The 22,111-nt window shown below is 41.2% G+C and overlaps 1 protein-coding gene across 1 annotated transcript in view; it reads right to left on the reverse strand.

Moving 5' to 3' along the window:
• Nucleotides 1-1,715: 1,715 nt before the first annotated feature.
• The window catches only part of LOC142151871 (transient receptor potential cation channel subfamily M member 7-like), a 113,827-nt gene continuing 93,431 nt past the window's right edge, over nt 1,716-22,111 (reverse strand). Inside the window, exons 37-39 of the mRNA XM_075207936.1 lie at nt 17,395-17,446; nt 15,230-15,336; nt 1,716-4,113 (exon numbers count right to left, since the gene is read on the reverse strand). Coding sequence (XP_075064037.1) covers nt 3,998-4,113; nt 15,230-15,336; nt 17,395-17,446 — 275 coding nt within the window. The 3' untranslated portion in view covers nt 1,716-3,997. The remainder of the gene's footprint in view (nt 4,114-15,229; nt 15,337-17,394; nt 17,447-22,111) is intronic.

Genomic DNA, 22,111 nt, shown 5'->3' on the forward strand with positions numbered 1-22,111 from the left:
AGTCCAGAGCACTTGCTGCCATTTTTCTGCACCCCATTCCTAAGTTTTCATGAATTGTTGAGTCGCTTGGCCTTGTTTCCACATCAAAGGTATGACTTTTTGGCCACAATTCTTCTATGAAGACTACTTCTGGCCAGACTATTCCGAACAGTAGATGGGTGCACCTAGATCCCACTGTTTTATCCCAGTTCTGAGCTGATGGCACTGTTGGACATCTTCTGATTTCGGTGGGAAGTAAGCATGATGTGTCTTACATTTGATGCACTAAGTTTCCTTGGTCTGTGGTCCTCAATCTCACCTGTTTCTTTGTGCTTCATCAAAAGAGCTTGAACAGCACATCTCAAAACCCCAGTCTGCTTTGAAATATTTGTCTGGGAAAGACCTTGCGAACTGACTTGTAATATTGACAGTTTTAACTTTATAAGTGCCTAAGATATTTGTTTTATGTTTTGAGATTCTGTATAGAAATTTCAACATCATATCCACATAGTTGACACATTTGGACATTTTATGTAAGATGCCGTAAATAAGTTCCGACTAGTCTGTGGAGAGAGAAACATTAAGGTCCGATTCCCATTTATATTGTGAAGCATGTTTGGCAGTGTCAGAGTACTAGTACTAGATACTGGTACCAAAACGTAATATCACCCCTGTTAGTTCCTTAAGTTAGTTTAGCGTGGAGATAGTTGTGGCAAGGGAGGTCAGCATAGTAAGCTGAATTGTAACCTGATATGCTGTGAATACTTGTTGTTCTGGTACGTGCATGATTTTATGTTTTATGAATAAATCTTTTACATCTGTTAATACACTATTGAAGCGCCCCTTTGTGTTTCATACATTAAATAGGCTTACCTGTAGCTCCAGCCCCATCAGAAAGGGTTGCCAAGAGTACTGAAGAAACTGTGCAGATGCTGACTTTTTGCCCTGCATGTGCAATGACAGAACATGGAAGTCTTTTACCACTCTGGTAAGCAAGCAGTGAAAGACATCTCCGGGGTGACCAGTCTTCGCCTGGTCAACCACTTTTCGGTAGAAAGACTTACTATAACAAATTACTCCAAAATTTAATTTCTTATTGCTGAGACAAGCGACATTAAAAATGTAAACATTTTTAATGTAAGCATTTTTTTGCTTGTTTAGGTTTCCAATGTTTTTATGATGATAAGGAATATGTTGGCTCTTTATAACTAAAAGAATAATAATAATAGGTAATAATTATTTATTGTGGTGTCATACTGTATGTCACGAACACGCTCCCAGCTGCCGTGACTTTGGGGTGTTTGCTGTATGAGGTCACACACTATTTCAGCCCACAGTCTCTCTCACCTATCACACAGGTTCTAAACCTACGGAATCGCCCTCAAACACAGCGCTCTCACACCCCCAGACACTTCAAGGTACAGCCACCACCTATTTGGTACGGGCAATAGGACCCCAATATACTGTCCCACACTGGCACACAGGCTTCTAGTTCCACAAACTAGCAAGACTCACACCAGCACACACAGGGTTAACTCTTCACACCTCCAGACTGTTACACAAATGTACATACAAGCACACACGGCTTGTTAATCAAATGTATCAACAAATCTCAAACTGGCATTCCAATGGTTAACCTGGTCGAGCGATCTCTTCTAAAAAGACTATGGATTCTTTAGAGTATCAAGGACGCAACTTATTAAATTTTAGATTTAATATACAAAAGGTACAGGGCATACAGATAACAAAAATAATGAATAAAGATTTGACATACAAATAAAAAATTGCAAACCATTATAAAACCAATGGGATGAAAGTACAGAGCATTACTTACAAATAATAATCTGTATGCCTGGGGCAGGCAGGAAAGAGGGACAGTCCTTCAATTAGATTGATTCCCCAAGAAGCTGACACTTTGTCCCTCCAGACACAGGTTTTTAAGCAAACTCAAATAGGACGGCATTCACAGGGGCAGCGTGAATGCTAATGTGGGGGGCGGAAATGTCCCCTGGGTGTTACCTCAGGTTTGGTCAAACTATTCCTAAATTTTGACCTGTTGGTAATTCTTCACAGATATATCTCAGAGAAATAACACCCCCCTCAATAAACCGGTCATAATCTCTCGCACGTTTAAATACCAAACATAATGGAATTACAACAATATCCAATCTCATCCTGAAATACATGTGCCTATGGCTGTTCCCTGTGTAGTTGGTATCTATCTTTCAAGACCCTTGTGTGGTTTTGGCCCCTCAGTACAGAGTGGCATCCAGATTTCCCAAAATATGAAGAATGAATTAATTTCTTTTCAAGTTCACATTTCTATATACCCGTATAGGCTTTCACATGCTGTCTACCAGGATCTCCTCTAGGCATATGGTTCTCCAATTTACACCCAGGAGTTAGATTGTGTTTACACTACCTATTGAAAGGAAGTCCATTAGCTAGGGAAATACATGATCAAATACAATGGATGTCTGTGATCTGCATATCTAAAGCTGGTCTCTTCACACAGGGTTTACCTAACTTAATTATCTCCTCCTGGGCTCATTTGGTCACACATTTATCTGAATTGAAGATCAGGTTAATTTAGGTATTCATGCAAAGAGTTATTTTGGGTCCTGACATCCAATATTCTATTTCAGCATATCAGATTTATGCTCTCATCCTGACACTGTATATTTCCATTTAAGGTTTTTCTCACTTGTCAAATAATTATTTTACTGTGCTGTAGGCATGGATATAACCTGGTATAGATACAGTGGGTGAATCAAAGCTGGTTGTACATTCATTGGGAATGCATTATTGACAAGAAGGAATGCTTATTTTTTTTACTGTGGCTAATTATATAATAATTACATGTCTAACAAATTGATTGCTTATGTTTACCAGGAATCTTTGTAAAATCGTGCACATTTTTAGTTTATGTAGACTCCTCACTCATATTCCTTTGATGACATTATTTAGTGATACTGTAAAGCTCAGCATTCTTGCTGGATGTCACCAGTTTAACTCCTAATAATCTTAGATGTTCAACCTGAGAACATTGTGGCTGCGCATTTCTACAGTTAGTATGGAAAAAATATCCACTCATTTTTGCTCCCAGCAAGTGGTGCAAGTAAAAATGAGCGGATATTTCCCTTAAAAATAAGTGTAAGGTGTCTCCACAGCCGTTCCAGGGACACATTGTGCATATTTTTTTCTAATATTGTGTAACTGCATCCAACCTGTTAATCATACTGTAAACCTACAAATTCCTAGCTAGCTGCTATTGTTATTTTAATTGGGCAGATTTGAACTGCCAAAAAAGCCATATTTATATTGTCAGCATAACTAGAATGACACAAAGAAAATATGATAAAACTTATTTTATTTTATCCTCAAAACCTCCATTTGAAAAAGAATCCCCATTTACAGCAGTAATGGCCAAGAGACAACATGATGGATACAACCCTCATGATATTCATGCGGATCTTGATACTAACCGGTAATTACTCTTTAGCCTCTCTCTTTAATGAATCCGATGCTACGACGCTAATGCCAAGCCTTCATACAGTCTGTATATGAAGTTATCCTTAAGTTGATGGTTTTTCACCAACGTTCTGTGGATAAACCTTTGTCGTACCGATTCCCTGTGTGGGCAATACAGGGGTGTATTTGCTACAGGTCTCTTAAAATGTAATGATTCTTGGCAAATATAATGCAAGCCTTCATAAGGGATCACGTGCTTCAGGGAGCTACTGCTGTAAAATACCATGCAACCGTCATAGAACATTTAACATATATGTTTTGACTCAGCAGTGTGTTCCTGTATCTGGATTTTTCACTTCAGTCCTTCAGTATGACAATAATTTACAGTAAACAAAATTATAGCATGATTGTCCAAATGCTAATCCATAATCCACAATAGCAAGTCATCAGCGTTCAAATAAACCAACTTAGTGGTGTAAAGGATTTACACCATATTGTTGATCTTCACTCCATACAAGTTACATGACCAGTAGAGTTGTAATCAGTCTCAGCATGACATGACAGGTTGTTGACTTGTCCCTTCTGTCCCACAAGTTTCATTAAAGACATTAATGTTCTCTCGAAGCAAAACGTCATCTGTTATATATTCATTCCTTTTAATCTCTGTAACAATACATAAAATCAGTCAGCACAATTTTATAATAACACCAAGGAGACAAAGCAGAAGTAAAAGATGGCAAGTGCATGTTTATGTTATTACTAGAGATGGTCACTGACCCCCGTGTTTTGGTTTTGGATTCGGTTTTGGATCTGGATTACCGTCGTGTTTTGGTTTTGGTTTTGGTTTTGCAAAACCGCCATTGCGTGTTTTGGTTTTGGTTTTGGTTTTGTTTGGTTTTGTTTTGCTATTTTTTGGGAAAATCCATGTTTTTGGGCCTAAATTAACCCAATTTAGTGCTCCAACTGTTTTAGAGACAAGTAATCTAATTGTTGAGGTAATAAATCATCCAAAAAAACAGTTTAATTCTTCGTTGGTAGGCCTATTCTACACACAAAACAGATTGTCTTCCTCTCCATCTATGCATATTGGCAATGCAGCCATCGTCTTTGAATGTATATTACACCCTACACTTATAGTTAAATATGTAAAGAAATGGAAAAAGCCAGTTTGGTTTCTGTCTCTCAAGGCCCCCCTCCACTTGTATAAAATAGCAAAAAATTCAGCCATTATAGACTGTACAATATTAATTGACATGGAGAAAGCCAGTTTGGTTTCTGTCTCTCTAGGCCCCCCTCCACTTGTATAAAATACTAAAAAATTCAGCCATTATAGACTGTACAATATTAATTGACATGGAGAAAGACAGTTTGGGGTCACTCTGTCTCTCTAGGCCCCCCTCCACTTGTATAAAATACCAAAAAATTCAGCCATTATAGACTGTACAATATTAATTGACATGGAGAAAGCCAGTTTGGTTTCTGTCTCTCTAGGCCCCCCTCCACTTGTATAAAATACTAAAAAATTCAGCCATTATAGACTGTACAATATTAATTGACATGGAGAAAGACAGTTTGGGGTCACTCTGTCTCTCTAGGCCCCCCTCCACTTGTATAAAATACCAAAAAATTCAGCCATTATAGACTGTACAATATTAATTGACATGGAGAAAGCCAGTTTGGTTTCTGTCTCTCTAGGCCCCCCTCCACTTGTATAAAATACTAAAAAATTCAGCCATTATAGACTGTACAATATTAATTGACATGGAGAAAGACAGTTTGGGGTCACTCTGTCTCTCTAGGCCCCCCTCCACTTGTATAAAATACCAAAAAATTCAGCCATTATAGACTGTACAATATTAATTGACATGGAGAAAGCCAGTTTGGTTTCTGTCTCTCTAGGCCCCCCTCCACTTGTATAAAATACTAAAAAATTCAGCCATTATAGACTGTACAATATTATGAAAAATGGACAAAGCCAGTTTAGGGTCACTCTGTCTATGACACCCTACCCTTAAGGATAAATTGCCCTAACAGCAGCCTTTCAAGATGGTATGTGATATGGAAATGCCACAAGTCCCTTTCCTCTTTGGGGGTAGATTGCACCCTACACTTACATAGAAAGTTTTAAAAAGATGTTATCGGCATCATCTTCAGCTTCATCCTCACCCTCATCAGTGTGTACGTCATCATCACAGACTATCAATTCATCGCCGCTTGAATCCGCCATTAGAGAACAGTCAGTGCTTGGATGTCTTGGATGGTGAAGGCCTTCCTCGTGGAAGATGTAGTTCATTTTTATAAACATCATTTTCTCCACATTTTTGGGAAGTAACCTTCTACGGCGATCACTGACTAAGTTCCCTGCTGTGCTGAACACTCGTTCAGAGTACACACTGGAGGGTGGGCAGCTTAGGTATTGCAAAGCAAGTTTGTACATGGGTTTCCAAATGGCCTGCTTTTCTTCCCAGTAAGGAAAGGGACTGTCTGACATTTCCATATCAACTACCTCTTGAAAGTAATCCTCCACCATCCTTTGCATGTTTATACTCATATTGGATGGACTTATGGGCAAAGTGACACTTTTTTTTGAAAAATCCTTCAAACCAGCCCAGATGTTAAATTGTTCTCGTCTGCCCCCTGTGTCTTCCCTGCTTCTTTTTTGGAAATTTAATTTTTTACGAGCAACAGCTTGAGAAAGTGAAGGAGGACACGTCGTCAAGCCGAGGCCCAGTTCAGCGGCCAACTTGCTGAGCAATAGCTCCTTGCAAAAGTTCACATCTCGCTCATTTACAAGTAAAGACTCAATGTAGGTTTTAAACCTTGGATCAAGCACAGTGGCCAAAACGTACTGATCCGAGTTCAAGATCTTAATAACTCGAGGATCATTGTGAAGCGAATTAAGTACTTGATCGACAAGGCCAACATACTTTGCTGAATTGCTTGCTTTCAGCTCCTCCTTCATTTTCTCAAGCTGCTTTTCCAATAGTCTAATTAAAGGAATGACTTGGCTCAAACTAGCAGAGTCTGCACTGACCTCACATGTCACAACTTCAAATGGTTTCAGCACCTTGCACAGCACTGAAAGGATTCCCCACTGTGCAAGAGTGAAATACATCCCCCCTCCTTTCCCAATGTCATGACTTGTGCAATATGCTTGGATGGCTTTGCGCTGTTCCTCCATCCTCTGAAGCATGTACAGGGTGGAATTCCACCGAGTTACCACCTCTTGCTTAAGTTGGTGGCAGGGCAAGTTAAACTGCTCTTGGAGCTGCTGTAATCTCCTACATGCTGTGGCTGAATGCCTGAAATGGCCTGAAATTTTACGGGCCACCGAAAGCATCTCCTGCACCTCACGGTTATTTCGTAGGAAGCTCTGCACCACCAAGTTGATGGTGTGAGCAAAACAGGGAATATGTTGGAAATCACCCAGCTGTAATGCTCGCACTATATTGTTGGCGTTATCTGAAATGACATACCCTGGGGAGAGTCCGAGTGGTATAAGCCATGCATCAATCACATCTCTCAGTTTGCGTAACAAATTGTCAGCCGTATGCCTGTTAGTGAAGCCGGTGATACAAAGAGTGGCCTGCCTGTGACAAATGTTACGTAGTGGTGTACATGCTGCTGCTGTTCCTGCTGGTGAAGGTGAATGACCAACCCAGTGGGCTGTCACAGTCATATAGTCTTTGGTTTGGCCACTTCCACTTGTCCACATATCTGTGGTTAAGTGAACAGTGGGCAGAATGGCATTTTTCAGCGCAATCTCTACATTTTTACACACTTTTTGGTATAGTTGTGGAATAGCTTTACGGGAGAAATGGTGTCGCGATGGAATTCTGTAACGCGGACACAAAACCTCAATTAACTGTGAAAAACCAGCTGCGTTTATTGTGGAGATTGGACGCAGATCTAACACTAACATTGCAGCCATGGCGTCTGTGATTCGCTTGGCGACTGGGTGACTGCTGTCATATTTGCTTCCCCTCGCAAATGATTGTTTCACAGTTAATTGCTGAAATGTAGGACTGCTCATTTTATTCACCTGCCTCTGGGATGACGATTCACCCCCAGCAGCAGCAACAGCAGCAGCAGGACTAACGCTTTCTTCAGAGGAATCAATAATAGTGCCGGAGTCATCCAGCCTTAAGTGGGATGCCGGGCTAACTCCGAGCGCTACTGAGGATATTGATGAGGATGGTGTGGTGGGTGTATTTTGTAGCCGTCGGTATGTCGGTGAGCGGAGGGTCTTAGCTGATGAGGGAGTGCTTGTATTCTTTTGGGAAGAACTTTCAGCTTTTCCCAACACTTTGCCATGAACTCTCGTTAAATGGCGTAACATAGACGAGGTTCCAAGATGGTTAAGGTCCCTCCCTCGACTGACTGTGGCTTCACATACACTACAAATGGCTATACAATTGTTGTCTGGATTTGGGTAGAAATAATTCCACACATAAGAAGTGGATTTTTTTGTTTTATGCCCAGGCATGACAATGGCCTTTTTCTTGTCACGTGCCAGAACTGCTGCCACTGGTGCAGGACTTACACAAACAACCTCATCCTCATCAACATCCTCATTAGCGCCCTCGTCGCCTACACAAATCTCCCCCTCATCCTCTTCTAATTCCAAAGTGGCATCCTCAATTTGGGTATCACCGGCTACACTCGGGCTATTAAGGCACACATCAGCAGAATGCTCACGATTAGACATCCCACTGTTGGATGGACTCTCCACAGGGATTGTTGTCATTTGTGAATCAGAGCAAATATTCTCCTGTAATGCCTCACTGGTATCTTGCAGCTCAGCTTTGACGCGTAACAGTAGTTGTGCACCAATTGTAGCCTGGGTAACTTTTTGGGATCTGCCACTAATAGCCAAAGGTGAAGGCCTCATTCTCTCTTTGCCACTGCGTGTGTAGAATGGCATGCTTGCAATTTTTTTTTTATCGTCACTTAACTTTTGCTCAGTTACACTTCTTTTTCGCTTCAATACAGTAAATTTTTTTTTGGTTTTTGTTTTTTGCACTAATTTGAAAACACTCTGTTGTTTGACATCGCCTTGGCCAGATGACGTACTGGGAACACTAACATCAGGACTGGTGACAGAACCTGGTTGCTCATTTAGATCATATGTGGACTGCTTTGAATCCATTCTGAGCGCAAACCACTGAGGAGTGCTAAAAATTATTGAGTAGATACTGCTGACAGATATGACTTTTGACAGCCAGAAATATTAATGCACAATTAGGGAGGACACCCCAAAAACACTGAGGAGTGCTAAAAATTATTGAGTAGATACTGCTGACAGATATGACTTTTGACAGCCAGAAATATTAATGCACAATTAGGGAGGACACCCCAAAAACACTGAGGAGTGCTAAAAATTATTGAGTAGATACTGCTGACAGATATGACTTTTGACAGCCAGAAATATTAATGCACAATTAGGGAGGACACCCCAAAAACACTGAGGAGTGCTAAAAATTATTGAGTAGATACTGCTGACAGATATGACTTTTGACAGCCAGAAATATTAATGCACAATTAGGGAGGACACCCCAAAAACACTGAGGAGTGCTAAAAATTATTGAGTAGATACTGCTGACAGATATGACTTTTGACAGCCAGAAATATTAATGCACAATTAGGGAGGACACCCCAAAAACACTGAGGAGTGCTAAAAATTATTGAGTAGATACTGCTGACAGATATGACTTTTGACAGCCAGAAATATTAATGCACAATTAGGGAGGACACCCCAAAAACACTGAGGAGTGCTAAAAATTATTGAGTAGATACTGCTGACAGATATGACTTTTGACAGCCAGAAATATTAATGCACAATTAGGGAGGACACCCCAAAAACACTGAGGAGTGCTAAAAATTATTGAGTAGATACTGCTGACAGATATGACTTTTGACAGCCAGAAATATTAATGCACAATTATGGGGGACACCCCAAAAACACTGAGGTGTGCTACAAATTATTGAGTAGATACTGCTGACAGATATGACTTTTGACAGCCAGAAATATTAATGCACAATTAGGGAGGACACCCCAAAAACACTGAGGAGTGCTAAAAATTATTGAGTAGATACTGCTGACAGATATGACTTTTGACAGCCAGAAATATTAATGCACAATTATGGGGGACACCCCAAAAACACTGAGGTGTGCTACAAATTATTGAGTAGATACTGCTGACAGATATGACTTTTGACAGCCAGAAATATTAATGCACAATTAGGGAGGACACCCCAAAAACACTGAGGAGTGCTAAAAATTATTGAGTAGATACTGCTGACAGATATGACTTTTGACAGCCAGAAATATTAATGCACAATTAGGGAGGACACCCCAAAAACACTGAGGAGTGCTAAAAATTATTGAGTAGATACTGCTGACAGATATGACTTTTGACAGCCAGAAATATTAATGCACAATTATGGGGGACACCCCAAAAACACTGAGGTGTGCTACAAATTATTGAGTAGATACTGCTGACAGATATGACTTTTGACAGCCAGAAATATTAATGCACAATTATGGGGGACACCCCAAAAGCGCTGGGGAGTGCCAAATATGAAGAAAAAATAATAAACCTCTATCCTCCTCTCTGCACTAGCGATTTTGGTTAGAGCAATTGCAAGAACAATATGGTATTCTCTGTCCCTGCTCTAATTAGCCTATGACTACACCCTGCTCTCTCCCTCTGTCAAATGGCGATGGATTGCTGTGGAGGCGTGTATTTATAAAGTTGAAGTATCGCGAGAACCGAGTCCCGAGATCCGACGACGTCACAATGACGTTCGGCCTCGATTTGGATTCGGAATGGGCGGGAGAGTACCGAGCTGCTCAGCTCGGTACTCGGATACCCAAAGTTCGGGTGGGTTCGGTTCTCGGAGAACCGGACCCGCCCATCTCTAGTTATTACCCTTCTCTCACAGCACAAAGCAACAAGAATAAAAAGCATTGATAATGTAATGAGCAAGTGCAATATGGAAGCATATAAACACACACACACACACACACACACACACACACACACACACACACACACACACACACAGACCTGGCAACATACTTTGCAGTAATTTTATGTCTTAATAGGAGAGAAAGCGCGGACATTCCCAACTCAAATTCATTATACTTGGGTTGAGGGGCTTGTTGTGTATTGTAATGGAAATTGGAAGTGGTTCTGAGTGGATAGTAGAGAACAATGGAACAAGTACATGGAGTGTTTGAGTACAGCCAAGGGCAACTGTAGTAGTGTTCCATTGCTGGTTTTATTACACAGAATTTGTTGCAAGTTGCGTATTATATACAATCTACACAGAGTAGACTACTCTTCTGGAATGTCCAGGAGAATTCCAGACAGGCAGGCTGACCTCCCAGACCCAGACAAAGGCAGCTGTCTGGCACAAGATGTAACATAGATAGAGACAGGCAGAGGAACCTGCATGCTGCACTGACTGTGCACGTGGCCATGTGAGTCATCTTGCTGGAAAGGGGAGTGACTGGTGGAGTGTAGTGAGGACTATGAGTCCTATAGCTGCGGAGTGACTGGGGAAGTGGGAGGAGAATTCTGTAGGGGTTTGGAGTAGTGACTGGTGGAAGGAGTCCTGTAGGGGGATAGTGGGGCGGAATGTTCTGTAGAAGGGAGAGCAGTGTATATTGAAAGTGCAGCATGGAGATCTGTAAGGGTGAGGAGCAGGAACTGGTGAAAATGGGTTAGTGAAGTATAGTGTCCTGTTTGGGGGAACTGTCTGGTGGAAGTGAGATAAGGAGTTCTGTAGAGTGAGATGTAGTACTTAGTAGAAGTAGTGTAAGAATATAGTTGCCTATTCTCTTGGAATGTCCGGGAAACTCTTGGAATATTGGGAACCTCCTGGACTCCTGGGAAGATAGTCTAACTTCCTGGATCCTCACTGTGCCTCCCAAACTGCTGACTGGCATGTGTACATGTGATGGTGCAGGGTCATTCACATAGTGACTTATTATTGGGCATGCACATGAGTCCGGGTTAGCACTAGCCAGTATGTGCATATACCAGGGAACAGCAAAAAGAATGAGGATCCTCCTGAGTGAGTAGACGCAAGGCTTGTATTACAAGTAACTCATTTTTCATTATTCTTTTAAATATTTATATATATTTTTATTAGAACAGTAGCCTAGGTTCAACTTGGTGGTGCTGGGCTCACCCCTGGGCACCTCTAGATACACCCATGGGTGGAGCAGGACACACCCTTTTTGGCTGCCCTTAGGTGTTCTTTAAACAATCTCCCTGAAAATTATTTTTCAAAGGTTGGCAAGTATGTGTTGCTTAAGCTGGGTACACACTACAGGTTTTTCGTCCAATAATTGGTCAAATCAGCCGACATCCGACTGTTTGATCAGAGATCGTGTAGTGTGTATACTTACACAATAATCTAAAGTCGCCCCAAAGTGCCGATCATCGTGTCGTTTGGTTGGTCGTACTGTTTAATTTTTGCAGACCAATCACCTTCCAATCCTGCAGTGTGTATGAATTCACCCGACTATCGGCCAATAATGTATCTCAGAGTGACAGGTCTCAGTCTGCCTGCTGCTGATCTTGTCATGATCCACGTCTCTGTCAACTGTCTGCAGGCTGTTTTTATTTAGAGAAGAGACTGATATGGATGGTAAGGGCTGCTCCCCCCTCTCTCACCCTGCACATGTAGTCTTAACCCTCTGTGTGCTGGCTGGAACGGATAAGATTAGTGCAGCATGAGAAGATTAGAGCAGCTTCCCTCCGTTCCTGGGGTTAAACTTCAGCTGCCGAGATAAAGCTTTCACACAGAATTTACGGCCTGTTTACAGTTCGGCACTTAACACAGTGCTGTGTCAAGACAGGCTGCCCAATACAATTGCCGGGCTCCGCTGAACATCTCTCAATGAATTAAGACCTGAGCTGTCACTTGCCTTTTATGGACTACCTTGCAGCCGATAATTTTGACAGATGAAGAGCAGAGATCTGATGATAATCGTGTCTAGTGTGTACATGTCAATCGGTATGCTGATCGGGATTTTTTTAATTTATTCTGTCGTTGGTATATCGTTAATCGTTTACTTCTCTGTAGTGTGTACCCAGCTTTAGTAATGCGTCAGATTTATGCTGCCATCTTGTGACCACTGTTGTACAATACAAGAATATATCAGAGTGCAGTCCAGTGTTCCCTCTAAGCTGAGCAATTTGGAAATGATATAGTTAAACCTATATCTTACTAGGAAACATCCTGCAGATTGTGAATGCAAACCTTTCAGGTGGAGCCCTCATTAGAGTGACCTTTTAACGCTTTCCTTTTCAGATTGCTCAGCTTAGAGGGAACACTGGTGCAGTCATTCCAGGATATAAACAAAGGTCACAACTTCCTGGAAGTTAAAAATCAACTAAACAGTCAAGAAATTTTTTTTCTTTTCAAATGATAAGTAGAACACATTTGTTTATACATATGCAAGGGTAGGGTACCCCACATATTTAATTTAAAAATTGAACACTCATGAGATTCAAAACTTTTTACGTTTTTTTTTTTTTTTTTTAAGTCCACCCCATGATTCTTTTGGATGGAAAAATAGGTACAAGGGTTGTAGGAGGTTAGGAACCTATTGCCATGGTAAATTGGGTGCATCAGGAGTCTACATTATCGGAAAATAAGAGCTAAGGATTTCTAATAGAAAAGAGACAGAGGAGCTCTAGTAAAAAAGGGATGCATATTTAAAGTTTTAAATCATTGCAGCAGCTCTCAGTTACCCACAAAATATACAGCTACTGACAGGCATATCTGAGTGTCCCTGCAGGTAGGATCTTTCACAATTACACAACACCATCTTTACTGTATTTGGCCAGCATTTGTACGCCCTTTCACTCCCTCATTCCACTTCTCCACTCTTAAGGAGGTGCGAGTGTCAGATGCTATTAATCCTGTATAAGGACTTATTTGTACGTTTTTGTATGTGGACATGCACAGTCCAAACTAGTGTATTTTGCGGTAATCATAAGACACGGAATGGAATTATCCTTTGAATAAATGATCACACACAGAAAGCGTCATACTACAGGCATTTTGCAATAAACAACAAGACTATCTCACCAAGCTCATTAAAACAGACACTAAGGGGCATATTCAATTCCGATCCGATTCGCGGTAACGCGCGTTACCGCGAAAAATGCGCACAACTGCCAGTAATACGGTATCGCAATAACACGGATTTTCGTACGCAGCCCTATGGGCTGCGAACGAAAATCCACGTTATTGCGGTACCGTCAATTACGTTCGCGGCCGTTCCGGCGCGATCCCGCGAATTGGGATCGGAATTGAATATGCCCCTAAGTGCCTTATCCCAATTGTATGAATATTCACAGAGAGCCTCAAGTATTGTGGAATAAACAATCTTCCCGGGTTCTTATACAGAGTCCCTCACCCATGATTAGTTTACTTCTTGTCCACATTCTCTCTAAGCTATGTAATCTTTAAATGTGAAATATAGAAGTTTAATCTAGTGAGAATTCCACTCTGAAGGGCTGCATGGGAAATCTTAACCGTACAGAAGGAATTTTTTAGTTTTTTATTATTCCCAGAAAGAATCCTCACCTTACACAGAACAGTGTTCTTGTCAAGGTCATAGTTGCACCACTGAGATTAAATTATCATTTAATAACACCTAACACTGAAAAGACATTAAATATACTGCACATAGTACTTATTTATTTAGATTTTGATCTCTTGAATTGAAACCTAAACATTACAAGCTGTCAAAGTGGGAACTGACAAGTGACCTTCTGTTGGAGCAAAGATTCTATTTATCTGTTTTCTGCTAAGCTGTGTGACTCAGGTCTGAGAGCCTTACTGCACTCAATCATCCTCTCCTGCTTATCTGGATGTAACCAGTTTTGAAGTGGGTGGGGATACAACAACCCGATCATGAGACTATTCACAGCATAGCGAATCAGAGTAGGATATAAGTGTATGGATCTTGTGGGAGGCAGTGACTGGTTCCCTGGGTCATTATGTTAGTGAGGCCAGGGCTGTATGTGACAGACATTGCCATGGTGTGGTGAAAGGAATGGAGAAAAACAGGAAGTTACAGACAGAGATAGAGGAAGGATCATCACAGAGTAGTGATGTAAGGTTACTAACAAACTGGAGGAAAACCGAGTTGTCAAATGCACCACTAAGTTCAGACTTCCGTTGTGTTTTGACTATGATCACATCTCGACAATGATGCATATAACTGCACTGAAAAGTTCATAAAACATAAAAAGTGTTATATTTTAGATATCGGTTTGAACGAATTTGAATGCTGCTGGAACAAGTATGTTTTCTGCCCTTGTTCCACCAGCACCATGAGGAGATGAAATATAATTAGGACCAAACCCTCCTTCACCACACAGTTGTTGAACCTTTTTTCTATAAATCGTTGAACACAAAATACTGTCCAAAAATCATTGATCATCAAATGGGAAAAATGTTTGTGCTCTACATTCACTAAATACTGCAGACATGCATATATATTAGATGTATTCTTCACCAAATTATAAAATATTGCATCATACGTCTTCTGTCTACAAGTTCTCTCATCATTAAAACTAAAATATTAAGAACAGATTTATTTAAATACAGGGCACCAATTTCAGATACATTGTGTCTGTTAAGTCACAAATGTCACAAAATAAAAACAATGCGGTTTAACAATACGCTAACGTGTGACATGTAAATGTCCTGCATATTACCCCAGACATCCTGCTTCCTTTCTACTTACCTGGAAGTTTTAGATATCTGCAGCATGTGTTACATTGATGTTTTTCACAAAAGTTTTTAATGGCGTCATCCCCCAGGTTTGCTGGTCCAAATATCAAATCATGTGATCTGATCAAGAGAAAGAAAGGCACGTGCGTGATTTCACTATGTCAGGGGGATTGCAAGATTTAGCCTTATTATCTTTGAGCTTTGTTGAACTAAGTTGCAGAAGATAACACTGAGAGGGGATGAGACTAAATACTGATACACAGCCTTTTGTATGAAACCTCCTGGACATATAAGGTTTAGAATAATTTTTACCTAATGAGTAGCTAAAATTTTGCCTAGGGCGCCGTGAACCCTAGCACCGGCGCTGAATACAAACAATGCCGCCTGCAAACAATTAGGAAGACTATGTATAGAACTATTATTCATATAGCATATCGCTCAGCAATTGGCACATATGAATGGGCAGATTTACTATATTTACAAAGGCCACAAATTACAGGTATAAAGTGTAAAAATCCGTCTCATTAATTGGAGAACTCAATGTTGAAATATAGGTGTGAGTTCTCATTAAACGCCACCTGTTGCCTCAGTGGAGGTCATTTACAAAGTGGTAAATAGGCTGTGGTCCAGCCGTGCCTTCATTTGTGTAAGAGCACCTAGATCTCAACCAAAGAGCATTGATGTGTGCAGTGAGATGGCAGCGTGTGTGGAGGAGCAGACGTTGCAATTTTTATATCTCAGTGATGTCACTGGTTCCTTATATATCTATAAACTACAAATTGACTGGTTGAGTCCTTATAAAAATTCTTTCAGCTCACTAAATGACTGGGATGGTCTATACCAGTGTTGGCTAACCTGTGACACTCCAGGTGTTGTGAAACTACAAGTCCCAGCATGCTTTGCCAATATATAGCAGCTTATTGCTGGAGGGGTATGATGAGAGTTGTAGTTTCACAACATCTGGAGTGTCACAGGTTAGCCAACACTGGTCTATACCTATGTTTTAAATACACGACTATTGTAATGTTATTTTAGTGGTCAGCAAACCATTTCTGATGAAGGCTTTTCAAAAATCAGCATAAATCAGTGGTGCACATGATATTATTTACATCCCACAGAAGGACCACATACTGCCTTTGTGAATAAGCATCAGATCACATTATGAGATCAGAGTATCCATCTATGTCTAGCTACTAAAACCAGTGAAAACACAAAAACAACCAACAAGTCGTGGATTAACTGTAAAGCCATGGAGTGCATTATGTGGAAGCAGAGTCACTAGGAAGAGGACCAAAGTGGGGAAATTATTCTGATGAGGGATATTCAAATCTGACCCATTGAACACACCACTGGCCTAAAGGTGTCACTTCATGACTATGTTATGATGCAGACCGGTAAAACCAGACTTATGACAAGTGAGGCTTTTAGGACAAACGCACTTAAAGGGCGACAGGGTTTGTAACAAGCTGAATAATTACCTTGTGTGGTTTAACATGGGGTGGGTACCGACCAATGGTGGCTCACGTGGGAGGGACCTTGATAGAATATAGCAGGCTGTACTTCCTGCTTGGTTTCACTTGCAGCACGAGATCCCACCCTCCCATCCCTCAATTTATTTGGGTTTTTGAAAGTGGGGGTAGGAAGGCACTGCATTCAGCGGCTGATTAATGGGCGCACAGGTAGTTGGTCGTAGGTCACTGCCCCCTTTGAAGCATCAGTAACTCCTTTTGGTCCTTCGGTGAGGAGGGTCCCTGTTTGGCTCGGTGAGGGAGGGCAGCGTGAGTTGTAAGGGGCAGTCACTCTGACGCCAACTCAGCGCTAAGTATGTAGGGATTTGATCCCTGTGGTTTGCGGACTTACGGCGGTTTGCGCCAGTCCACTAAGTGATCTTGTGTTATCAGCTCGTGAGCTGTTCCGCAGTGCCCTTTCTCCGCCACCATAGGTTTAGTTAATATAAAATCCTTACAATAAAATTTCTGCCATTTTTTTAATAACTTATCCAGGTCTACGCGTCTTTATTTGCATGCAAATGTTTAAAGTTTAAGGTTGATGTGAAGTTTGTGGGAACATACACGGTGAGCCCTTTATGTGACATTTTTGCATTTTCTGTGAAAAACTTTAAAGATTGTCAGTAGAATGTGCCTGAAATATGTTACTGACATTTCTCTTATATCTCACCTGCGTTCCCCAGCTTTAATAACAGATGGATCAGTCAAATTTTCACCAACACCTGGAGGAAACAAATATGTATACAATTATATTCTATAACAACATTTTTACACAGATAACTTGCGTTCCATACCTCACTCTTCTGCCACTTTATTATTCCAAGGTTCAGAGAGTTTCTAGTGTAAATAATGTGTTATGTAACATAACATGAAAAGAAGAGTTTGAGAAGTGTAATCTACAGTATATTTCCATGTTAGAAGTACTAACACATTAATATACCACCCAACCGATCCTCTCATCTATTGACACAAATCCCCTGTCTCCTTTTTACTTCTCAACTGAGATCTGATTTATAGTCATGGAAAGATAAACTCATAAACTGTCTACAAAAACCTTCTGGTTCATAAATTCCAAGCAAATTCATCCTGTTTATTTTATTACACAATAATGTTTTGTGCTATTGCAAATATGTGTGTAGTAAGCTGTGTTTTATGTTAATTTGTACATGGACATCTGTAGGGGTAAATGTGCATGTTTTTAAACATAGTTATGCAAAGCAATTTCAAGTATATCACTTTTGAGAGTTGTAAATGTATACAAAGAAATCCAGCATGAATTATAGCTCCAAATTTCATATTGGTGCTAAGGATCCCTAGAATTTAAGGATGACCAAGACTTTTATGGTTAATGTGTATAATAGAGGTGAAAAGTAAATTGGCTACAATGATTATTCAATTATATCATAGTAGTCTGCAAGCTAAAGCGAATAAGGTATTTGCAGGGGCGGGCCGCTAAGTCAGACCGCTATTAGGGCCGGGGGGTAGGCCGGCCGGCCGCCCCCCGGATGCAGTATTCCACATTTGTACCCGCGGCCGCATGTAATGACATCAGATGTGGCCGCGTCAGCGCACAGGCGGCCGCATCACATGACAGGGGATGCGGCCACCTGCGTACCCCCCGGGCTTCCCTCTCCCAGCCCGCGCCTGGGTATTTGTAAGCCTTGCAGGCTGCACATGCTGAGAAAAGGTAACAAATTACTCACTGTTATTTTAATGTAGCCTCAGTATTGTCCTGGCATGTATGGTAATCATACTTGCCAACTCTCCCGGAATGTCCGGGAGACTCCCGAAATTCGGGTCAGTCTCACGGACTCCCGGGAGAGCTGGCAAGTCTGCCACATCCGGTTACTGGCTTCCAAAAATGACGCGATTCACGGTGAATCGCGTCATTTTGGGCTGCCCCCCCCGTGACAAAACGGCATTTTTGTCGCTGGGGAGGGGCCAAAATGACGCGTTTGGCCGCACCTCGCCCTCCAGTCCCCCCCCTCTCCTGGAATTAGCTTTGTTATGGGTAAGCTGCACTTCAAAATATGAATACCGATTAAAACGTGCAGTATTGAATTGAAGAGAGCGGTACTAGAGAGGTATTAGGTTGCAGTTTAAAGTAACATTTACAGGGCACTTCCTAAAAATTCTCTGCACATTCTATCACACATTGAAGCAGACAGTTTTCAGTGGCTGCTCCCAAGTCTTTACACCCTCCTCTGCTTAGCTTCCCTGCTTTAATCTAGCTTGGTCTGCAGCTGTCACTTTCTTTTCACTTCATGTTACTGTGCTTTCTTACTTAATACTTGTTTATTTTATTTATTCCCTTTTCCTCTTTGCCATTTCTGTGTCTTACTCATTTCCTCCAATAGTCCCTACTTTTATCCTTACTAATGTCGACCATACTTTTTCCTCTCTCAGCTGTTTTTCTTGTGTTCTGCTGCTATCTCTATATATACTCCTGTTCTCCACATCACTTTAGTTTGCTTTTTCCTGCCCACCACTCATAGAAACAGGATGAGGGCACTGGGAAGATTGAATCTGGATATGCAGAACACAGAGTTTCCACAGCTGTGGGCTCAAGAGTTCTATTCACTAGAATGGAGCTCTGAATGAACAGTACTTGTTGAGACGAGAGTAGGGGAAGTGCCTCCCTTCTCATGTCATGTCATTGATGATGTAACCTGCGTATGTGGCTGTGGATCTGTCAGCCCTGCGAAGCAAAAGGAAATTAAGTCTATACTAGTATGGTCTTAGCTTTCCTCAAATGCCCACTGTCACAATAATCGCAGCTTTCCCCACTATCATTATTATCAGTTTTTGAATATTAACATTTATTTACATAGTACCAGCACCATCTGTACCTTGACAAATGAACAATTAATAACATAGGCAGTAATAAAATAAGAGTGGGTATTAACAAACAAAGAGGTAAGCGGCCCTGCTTGCAAGTTTGCAATCTATAGGAAAATAGGACTTTGATACATGAGGTTAAGTGTCACGTATTTCATATTGGTCCAGCTAGATTGCAATGGGAAAAGAGCTCAGTGGGGAGATATGATCCAGTCAGACTGCAATCCTGATCTAGGGATCAGTAGGTTGTTTGAGTATAAAAAGAGAATATCTGTTTTGCAGTAACTGTGTAGAGGTGTGGTAATCAGGTATAATATTTTAGGGAGGTTAGAAAAGTGTGTTTTAAGGGAATGGTTGAAAATTTGGATACTTGTACAGGTGACAAACTCATCCAGAGTGAGTGCTGCTGGAAAAAAAGTCCTGTAATTGGTAATGGGAGCAAGTAATGAGTGCAGATTATCATCATCATCATTGGTTGTTTATATAGCACCACTAATTCTGCAGTTCAGTACAGAGAACTCACTCACATCAGTCCCTGCTGGATTGGAGTTTGCAGTCTAAATTCTCTAACACACACACACGTACGTTTTTATTGCATCGTGAGGACCCATGTCTGGAACATGGCGTATAGGGACACCCCTTTCCTAATGCCCTGTCAACAGAACAATCATAGGGGTATGCAGGGCCGGACTGGGACTTAAAATCAGCCCTGGCATTTAAAGCCCACAGGCCCACGTGTTGTGAGTTCCATGCACTATATTGTTGCACACTGATGCTGGCGCAGTGCACGTTGCTGGTGCAGTACAACATGATGTAGTATGTGTGTGTGTGTGTGTGTGTGTGTGTGTGTGGGGGGGGGTATTTATTTCTCCTAATGACCCTCAACATTACATTGTTAGCACCCACATTACATCAATAAATAACCCCCCACACACACTCCTACTACATCGATACCCACCCACATTACAGCAACCAGCATCACCCCCACATTACAGCAATCGGCATCACCCCCACATTACAGCAATCGGCATCACCCCCCACATTACAGCAACCAGCATCACCCCCCACATTACAGCAATCAGCATCACCCCCACATTACAGCATCCAGCATCACCCCCACATTACAGCATCCAGCATCACCCCCACATTACAGCAATCAGCATCACCCCCACATTACAGTATCCAGCATCACCCCCATTCCAGCAACCAGCATCACCCCCACATTACAGCAACCGGCATCACCCCATCCCCCCCCCACATTAAAGCATCCAGCATCACCCCCCACATTACAGCGTCCAGCATCACCCCCTCGCATTACAGCAACCAGCATCACCCCCACATTCCAGCAGCCAGCATCACCCCCCACATTACAGCAACCGACATCATCCTCACATTACAGCAATACCCTATCATACTTATTAGCAATACTAAGCCCCAAACACACTACAACATTGCGCAATGCCATCAATTATACAGGCGCCACTGTAGGAAACCAATATTTTGCTTTTTTCAAATCTTCCACAAAATAGCAACAGAGTACTTACACACATATAGGTAACAGGTATCCTTTTCCCTCAATTAAATAGTAATGGCAGAATTTTCATGAATCCTTCCACATAAAATAAAACTATAACAAATATATCAGAAAAAACATAACTATTGAATGATCATTTGAACCCACGCGGCCGCATTAAAAGTATTTCCATCTACAGAAAAATGTCAGAGAAAAATATTTTTTTATACTACAGTAACTGGTTATGCATCCTTTCTATTCATTTTAAATAACACAGCATATTAATTAAGGGGGGTAGAGGAGGTGGGTGAGAGATAATTGGATGTGATCCATCAGTTTGATTAGATAGGAAACATTTAGATTATTTACCTGGAGACATCTACCCCCTTGACTCACAGGCAGGGCTGACAAGAGGAATTTTGGGACCCAGTACAGCAACTTCTTTGGGCCCCCGTCATATTCAACAATGAGAGACTTGCCTTTGGCAGAAGATCATATTATGCCACACCGTAGTGCCACCAGTTCATATTATGCCACATAATATTACCCTAAATTCATATTTGGCCATGCAGTAGTGCCCACAAATCATATACCATACAGTATTATGCCACAATAGTGCCCCCAAAAAACATTATGCCATACAGTAGTGCCCAGACAAAAAACTTATTCACAAATAAAAATTGGTACAGCATATCAGATACTAGAGTGTGAGTCCCAGGAGCAGCTTAATACACCATTTACAATGCAAACAAAAATTAGATATATTGACACAATCACAGATAATATTTATGACAAGCAGTGTTTTTTCCTCTTAATTAAAAGTCTCTGTACAGATAAATATGCAAGAAAATTACAGCGCAATAATGAGCAATGCATAGTGTTTTAAACATCATTGGATACACAGTAGTGCCCCCAGTTCAACAAAGGATGGTTAAAAACACATTGCACATGAGAAAATATATGAACTTACCTGATTATGGCATCCTATGTTCTGTATTCCTACTGGACGCACTGGGCAATGAGGGATCTGCAGCTG

This window comes from Mixophyes fleayi, chromosome 4, assembly GCF_038048845.1.
Source record: "Mixophyes fleayi isolate aMixFle1 chromosome 4, aMixFle1.hap1, whole genome shotgun sequence".
In the NCBI taxonomy this organism is placed as follows: Eukaryota; Metazoa; Chordata; class Amphibia; order Anura; family Limnodynastidae; genus Mixophyes; species Mixophyes fleayi.